Source organism: Chrysochloris asiatica, unplaced genomic scaffold (genome assembly GCF_000296735.1).
Source record: "Chrysochloris asiatica unplaced genomic scaffold, ChrAsi1.0 scaffold00032, whole genome shotgun sequence".
Classification (NCBI taxonomy): domain Eukaryota; kingdom Metazoa; phylum Chordata; class Mammalia; order Afrosoricida; family Chrysochloridae; genus Chrysochloris; species Chrysochloris asiatica.
This window is the reverse complement of record NW_006408550.1, coordinates 20,897,106-20,905,462: the sequence shown is the minus strand read 5'-3', so window position 1 is coordinate 20,905,462 and position 8,357 is coordinate 20,897,106. Positions and strand designations below refer to the sequence as shown.

Sequence of the window (8,357 nt, the reverse complement as noted above, 5' to 3'; positions counted from 1 at the left end):
CGGGAGAAAGATGAGGCTTTCTGCTCCCGTAAAGATTTACAGCCTCGGAAACCCTGTACAGGGTCGCTATGAGTCGGAACCGACTCCACGGCACAGCCACCACAGACAGTCTGTAAAACAAATGGGCATGATTGTGTTGTAATAAAACTTGAATTATGGACACTGAAGTGTGACTCTCCATAGAATTTTCACATATCACAACTTTTTTTCTTCTGTATAAAAGTAGTTAAAACCGTTTGTAACTTTCAGGTCATACAACTGCAGAGGCTGATAGGGATTTAGCCCACTGACTTCATGTGGTTCCTTTAAATGTGTGTCTTAGCTCCCAAGTAAAACATTTGTTCTGTAGAGTTTCGGACAGGTAATGGATGTAGATTTTTCTATGAAGTGAATGGAGATGAAAGAATACAATTTAAAATTATTTTTGCAAAATAGGAAATTAATTGTAACCTTTTCTGTTTCAGAAGCTTTGGTTATGAGGAGAGTAGTGGGTAGAAAACAGCTAATTTAATGGGAATATTTAGATAATAGCATAGCACAGATTTAAGAGACTCTGCTTTTCAAATCCTACCTAGATCTTTTCTTGACGTGCATTCAGAATGACACTTAGTCAGCCCTTAAGAGATCATTTCTGCCTGCTCCCCCCATTTAATTCAGACTGACGGTTTCTTAGGAGCAGTTAGAAAGTTCTCAACAGCTGTTAAAGGAGAATTATTGTGGAAATGACCACAGCCCAGGTGAGCAGCAGGCTTCAGTAGGGCCTTTTATTTCCACTATCTTGTACAGTAGAATGTAAATAGAATGTAGCCTTCTCCGTGCCCATGTCTCTTTGGTTCTCACAGTCCCTACACCTAGCCTATCTTGTCATCACCCTTTTCTGTTTCCTCTTTCTTCCACAACTAGCTTTTCTTTTTTCTTATTCGGGTATGATAAAAATGTCTTCAGATTTGTTGTTGTGTTAATAAAGTTGTGTCCTCTTCTCAGTTGAAAATGTGGTGAGGTCAGTTTCCTATCTTCTCCATCACTCTCTCCCATCCCAGCTGCCCACAGATGAGAGCAGACAGATAAACCTGTAACTTGATCTCAAAATTCCTATTGGAGAGAAAAATGTTTTCCATTCTAAGTGTGTCCATTTTTATCCTGAATCATTACTTTCCTTTTGATTGCATTCTGAGTATTATCATAGAGGGCATAATTGTTAAATTTGTATTGTCCTACAATACATCTGACATAAGTTTATACATTTGCTTCATTTAAGAAAAATAAACATTCAGGGGTTGAAATTTCTCTAGCCATGGTTTTTTTATTTTGGATTTTCTGTATAAGTCATCAATTTGTGATAGATAGGTCTGATATAAGTCTACTGAATTACTTTTGTTTAATAATTGTTCCTAACTTTTTTTTCAAGGTGTCTGATGGCCAAGAGTCTACTCCGCCAACTCCTGCCCCCACCTCAGGCATTGTGGGTGCATTAATGGAAGTGATGCAGAAAAGGAGCAAAGCCATTCACTCTTCAGGTAGTCTTGCATGTGTCTGTGTGTGGTGGTGGTACTGATGGGCCTTCCTTGGTTCTGACTCTTGGCAACCCTGCGTAGGCTTTCTGAGGCTGTAATTCTGTACGAGAGCAGAAAGCCTCATCTTTCTCCCCCAGAGTGGCTAGTGGATTCAAACTACTGACCTGAGAGTTAGCAGGCCACTTCATAATCCACTGTGCAGCACGGGATTGCTTACTGCTTGTATGAGGAAAAGTCAGAGTATTGCTGCTAGGATGCCAGAACATACATGTACTAGTTGTTCTTTTCTTTTTATTGTGAATTGAGCGTTCTACAGCCCAGATCATCAGCTTTACATTCAGCAAATCATAGACTCTGTTTTATCTCAATGATTACATTCCCCTCTATGCAACAGCAGTTACCCGGCTACTTCCCTGTGGTTCCTGGTTGCATTCCGCCCGCCTTCCTATCCCTTCTCAACTTTGATTGACCATTCCATGGTGGGCATATCTTGATGGTGGTGTTGTGTCCGTCTCCCCGCCATAAACCTATCTACATCTTGGCTAAAAATTAGACCACCAGGATGAGTTCCTTTCCAGACCTGAAGGTTCTTCCAGTCTCTTTCTGACCAGTAGTAAACCCAGTCTTTTTTTTTTTTTTTTTTTTAAATAATTTTGAGTTTTGTTTCACATTTTCTCCCACACTATCCAGGACTCTCTAATGGAATCCCTTTCAAGGCAGTTGTAATGGTAGTGGGACCCTGTCTCTAGTTCTTCAGGTCTCAGAGCTGTGGAGACTAATGTTCACAGATTCCATTAGAATAAATGATTCCAAGCCTCTTTCTTCTGCACATGGAGAGACCAGTAGCCGTACCTATGGCTACTCTGAGCTTTCAAGATCCCATCCGCTACTCACCAAGCAGGATGTAGGACATTATCTTTGTGGACTGTGTTATGCCATGCTATCCCCTGAGACTATGGTCTTGAGCCTTTAGGCTGTCAACTCACTGCCTTAAGATGTTTGATAATAGCTTATACACACTAGATGATTAAGCGTGTCTCTGCTTCATTGGATGCCTGCAGATAAGTTCTCTCAGAAATACACTTGTCGTAGTCTCATTGTGCTTTCAAAAATGAATGCCCTGGGGTAAAACAACAATTTTAAGATCAAGGCGACTAGCAAAGTTTCAACAAAACACAAATGGATACCTTCACAAAACATTCAAGCTTTGCAACAAGTTTACAGAAATGCCGCCTCACATAAAATAAGGTTTTAGATGAATCAAGTGATTTAAGGAAGATTGGGACGACCTCCAAAATGAATTTAAGGATTTCATAGGGGAAATATTAGATTTTCTTGAAGGACACAGGATGATCACAGGGACTTGTTAGGTGCTGTTGAGTGGGTTACAACTCATAGCGACTCTGTGTACAACAGAACCAAACACTGCCCGGTCCTGGGCCAGCCTCACAATCGTTGCCACACTTGAATGCATTGTTGCTGCCACTGTGCCATTCCATCTTGTTGGGGGTCTTCCTCTTTTTTTTCTCTGACCCTCTTCTTTACCAAGTATAATGTCCTTCTCCAGCGAACTGGTTCCTCCTGATAATATATCCAAAGTATGATAGGCGAAGTCTCACCATCTTGGCTCCTAAGGAACATTCTGAAGATACTTCTTCCAACACCAATTTGTTTGTTCCTTTGACGGTCCATGATACTTTCAACATCTTCTCCAAACCGTAACTCAAATGCATCAGTTCTTCTATGTTGTTGTTGTTAAATGCCATCTAGTAGGTTCCAACCCATAGCAACCCTGTATAGGGTTTCCAGGGAGCAGCTGGTGAGCTTGAACTACCGACCTTGCAGTTCAAATGGCTTTGCAGTCAGGCTCATTAACCCACAGCACCACACTAAGACTCTTCCTTATTCATTGTCCAATTTTAACATGCATATTAAGCTATTGAAAATACCATGTCTTGGGCCAAACTCACTGTAGTCCTCAAATTGACATCTATGCTCTTGAACACTTTAAAAAGGTCTGGTAAGGCACATTTGCCTCATGCAATACATTGTTTGATATCTCTTGATTGCTGCTTCCGTGAGTGTTGATCCAAGCAAAATGAAGTCTTTGACAACTTCAGTCTTTGTTTTTTTTTTTAATCATGATGTTGTTATTAATTGGTCCAGTTGTGAGGATTTTTGTTTTCTTTACTTTGAGGTGCAACCCATACAGAGGACTATGGTCTTTAATCTTCATTAGTAAGTATTTTAAATACTTTGCACTTTCAGCAGGCAAGGTATATCATCTGCATATTGCAGGTTGTTAAAGAGTCTTCCGCCCATCCTGATGCCAAGTTCTTCATGTAGTTCAGTTTCTCACATTATTTGCTCAGTATACAGATTGAAAAAGTATGATGAAAGATTACAGCCCTAGTACACACCTTTCTGATTTTAGTTCATTCAGTGTGTCCTTGTTCTGTTTGAATACTGCCTCTAGGTCTTTGTACAGGTTCCTCATGAGCACACTTCCAGAATATTCATTCTCTACAGTGTTGTCCATAGCTTGTCATGATCCACACATTTGAAAGCCTTTTCATAGGGAATAAATAAAGCACAGATAAACATCTTTTTGGTATTTTCTGCTTTTAGCTAAGATTCACGTGACGTCAGTAATGATATTCCAAGTTTCACATTTCTCGTCTGAGTCCAACTTGAACCTCTGGTAGTTCATCTTCAGCAAAATTTTACTTGCATATGATACTAAACATATTTTAGTGTCATTTGCATGATTTGTGCATTTCGTTGGGTCACCTCTCTTTGGAATGGGCACAAATGGATTTCTTCCAGTCAGTGAGCCAGGTAGTTAGTTGTCTTCCATATGTCTTGGCATAGTTAGTTGAGTGAGTGACTCCGTTTGTATTTCATCAATTTTACTGGTGCCTTGTTCTTTGTTAGTGATTTCAGTGTGTGTTGGACTTCCCCTGTCAGTACCATCGGCTCTTGATCATATGTTACCTCTTGAAATAGTTGAACATTGACCATTTCTTTTTGTTACAGTGACTATGTATTCCTTCCCTCTTCTTTTGATGCTTTCTGCATCATTCAGTATTTGCCCATAAAATCCTTCAGTTTTGTAAGTTCACACCTGAGTTTTTTCCTCAATTCTTTCAGCTTGAGAAATGCTGAGTGTGTTCTACCCTGCTATTTCTTCTGCCTCCAAACCTTTGAAAATTTCACTTTTCAAGTTGACCTTTGCCATTTTCTGTTCAGATCTTTTACCTCCTCGTATTTCCCTTCGCTTTAGTATCACTACACGGGCGAGCAAGTTTCAGGGTCTCTTCTGAAGACCTCTGTTTTGTTCTTTTCTTTCTTTGTCATCTTAGTGAGCTTTTTGTTTTCTTCTTACATGACGTTTTTGACGTCATCCTACAATTTTTCTGGTCTCTGGTCACTTGTGTCTAATGCATCCTGTCTGTTCTTGAGATGACCTCTAAATTCAGGTGGGATACGCTCAAGGTCATATTTTGACTCTTAGACACTTAAGTTTCCTCAGCTTCAGCCTGAACTTGCATACCAGCAATTGATTGTCTGTTCCACAGTCTGCCCCGGCCTTGTTTTGACTGATGATAGGGTACTTTTCCATGTCTCTTCCTACAGATGTAGTCAGTTTGATTTCTGTGTATTCCATCTGGTGAGGTCCGTGTGAATGTAGTTTTCTTTTATGTTGTTTGCAAAATGTATTTGCAGTGAATAAGTCATTGATGATGCAGAATTCTGTCACATGATCACCAGTGTTGTTTCTGTTATCAAGGCCATATTTCTCAACGACTGATTCTTTCTCTTTGTTTCTAACCTTAGCATTTCAATCACCAGTATTTATCACTACATCTTTATTGTATGTTTGTTCAGTTTCAGACTGAAGAAGTTAGTAGAATTCTTCAATTTCATCATGACTATCTTTAGTGGTTGGAGTATAAATTTGAATAATAGTGGTTTAATGGTCTTCCTTGTAGTCATATGGATATTATGCTATTATAGCATATTAAGCATTATACTTCAAGATAGATGTTGAAATGTTCTTTTTATGATCAGTAAGACACCATTCCTCTTCAGCTTGTCATTCCCAGTGTAGTAAACCACATAATTGTCAGATCTGAAATGTCCAATAACAGTTCATTTCAGTTCACTGATGCCTAGAAAATCAATCTTTATGCATTCCATTTCATTTTTTACAATTTCCAATATTCCTAGATTCATATTTCATACATTCTTTGTTTAGATTACTTACAGCTGGTTTTCTTCCATTTGAGTTGTGTTCCAGTAGCAAATGAAGGTCCTGAGATCTTGCTTTACTCCACTCGTGTCATCACAGTCAACTCTACTTTGAGGAGGCAGCTCTTCCCCAGTCATAATTTGAGCCTTTCAACCTGAAGGGCTCGTCTTCCTGCACTGTGTCTGACAATATTCCGGTGCTATTCATAATATTACAATATTCCATATTCGGGTGCTGCCTGACAGTGTTGCACTGCTGTTCATAAGGTATCAGTGACTAAACATTCAGTAGCAGTCGCCTCTCCTTCTTCCTCCTAGATTGTCTTAGTGTGGAGGCCCAGCTAAAACCTGTCCATCTTACAGGACTCTGCTGATATTTAGAATACGGTGTCTTAGCGTCCCGTATGACAGCAGCACACACTCCACCACAGTATGACAGACTGACAAGACAAGTCGCAGAGGGAGGACTTGTTAGGAAGAAATTTTAAGAAAATGAAAAACCATTAATGAGAAAAAGGTCAGGAAAATTGGGAGCTGTTTCCCTCACAACAGTGTACCTGCTTCTTCCTCAAGGGCTGTCGTGTGAGCATTTCGTTGAGAAACCTACCTACAGCCACTACAGCCCTAACCTCGCCCTATCAGACTTACCAACTTGAGGCAACATGTCAGAGGAACGTGGTCTGAATCCCTGAAGAATGCCAAAACTGCCATTTTGACGTGGCATGTGCAAAAGAGCACAGAATTCTTTGGGCAAGAATTAGAGGATGGAAACATCGCCGTCCGAAGTGTACAGACCTAGCTAGAGGAGTTGTCGAGAAACAGGAGCTTGCTTGAAAATACCATATTTTCATGAAAATATCAAAATATACCATATTTTGATATTTTGTTTAATGAAAGTTTCAGTGATTTTGGCTTACCCTCGTATATCGTCATTCCATTTGTCCCGAAAACAAATGAAGTATAGATTTGGAATAATCTAAGTGAGATAAGATGGTGGTTTGGGGTGTAGCAGTTGGAAGGCCCCACCCCAGTGCAGGTTACATAGGATGGGTTGGGTATAAAAGGTAAGGAAAAGGAAGAATCAGTCATCATTTCTAGGTTTTGATCATCATCACCTGTCAAGATGGTCATGCCATTAATAAAATGACATCAGGATTGGAGGAAGACTCATTAACAACCTGCAATATGCAGATGATACAACCTTTCTTGTTTAAAAGTGAAGAGGACTTAAAATATTTACTGGTGAAGATCAGAGAGCACAGCCATCGGTATGGATTACATTCAGTGTAAAGAAAACAAAAATCCTCACCGTTGGACCAATAAACAACATTCTTATCAACGGAGAAAAGATTGAAGTTGTCAAGGACTTCATTCTTTTGGATCAACTATCAACACTCACGGAAGCAGCAGTCAAGAAATCAAACGACATATTGCAATAGGCAAATCTGCTGTACAAGATCTTTTTAAAGTGTTGAAGAGCAAAGATACCAGCTTGCGGACTAAGGTATTGCCTGACCCAAGCCATGATATTTTCAATAACCTCATATGCATATGAATAAGGACGATCATAGAAGAATTGATGCTTTTGAAGTTATGGTGTTGGAGGAGAATATTGAAAGTGCAGCCAGAGTACTCCCTGGAGGCCAGGATGACCAAACTTGGTCTCTCATACTTCAGACATCTTGTCAGGAGGGACCAGTCCCTGGAGACGGGTATCATGTTTGGTAAGGTGGAGGGTCAGATAAAAAAGAGGACGACCCCAGCAAGATTGGCACAGTGGCAGCATCAGTGAGATCAAGCGTGGCAACAGTTGTGAGGTTAGCCCAGGATCGGGCAGTGTTTCATTCTGTTTTGCATAGGGTTGCAATGAGTCAGTACCGATTCGATGGCACCTAACAACAACAACAAGGGTAGAGGGAGAGCCTGGTGGGGAGGGAAATAAACCTTTACAAGTTTTCGGCTTGAAGTCTGTGAAGAATACAGGAATGCTACTGGACTTGCAATATATACAATACTGAAACTCAGGAAGGCCAATGTAGATGTAGTTTTATACATTAAGAATCACAGATTCCAACTTGTTGACATTGATAATAGGAAACTAGAACCCAAGTCATCTGACCCCTGTTCTAAAATTCAGCTCACTGTCAAAAACTGTAGATTTATTTCCTTAAATTCATTTTAAACTCTCTTAGCAACTAGATCACTTCTGGAATCAAGTGATTTGTAATTTAGGAGTTGATGGTAGAGATCATCTAAGAATTATGCAGTGATCTTTCATTTACACGTGTTTTGTTCCTTTTGATCATTTCTTTCTAGATGAAGATGAGGATGAAGATGATGAAGAAGATTTTGAGGATGATGATGAATGGGAAGACTGATATATATATATATTTTTAAGGTGAAATACTAAACACTGCTTTCTGTCTATGGATTCTGTAAAATTATCATGTAAATGTTCTACCAATTTGCTGTATATTTTTGTTGCCTTTTTTGCTTTTTTTTATTAATCTGTGCAATACCTCATTTAATCTGTAAAGGTTTGTCATATCCTCTACAAAGCTACTCCCTGTTACTGTGTGCAAGTTTACACCA

The 8,357-nt window shown here is 39.6% G+C and overlaps 1 protein-coding gene across 1 annotated transcript in view; it reads left to right on the top strand.

Annotated features, from left to right (window-relative positions):
- Positions 1 to 8,143, top strand: part of WASL (Wiskott-Aldrich syndrome-like) — a 73,821-nt gene extending 65,678 nt beyond the window's left edge. The window contains exons 11-12 of the mRNA XM_006859337.1: positions 1,409 to 1,517; positions 8,082 to 8,143. Of these exons, the coding sequence (XP_006859399.1) occupies positions 1,409 to 1,517; positions 8,082 to 8,143 (171 nt within the window). The remainder of the gene's footprint in view (positions 1 to 1,408; positions 1,518 to 8,081) is intronic.
- The last annotated feature ends 214 nt before the right edge of the window (positions 8,144 to 8,357 follow it).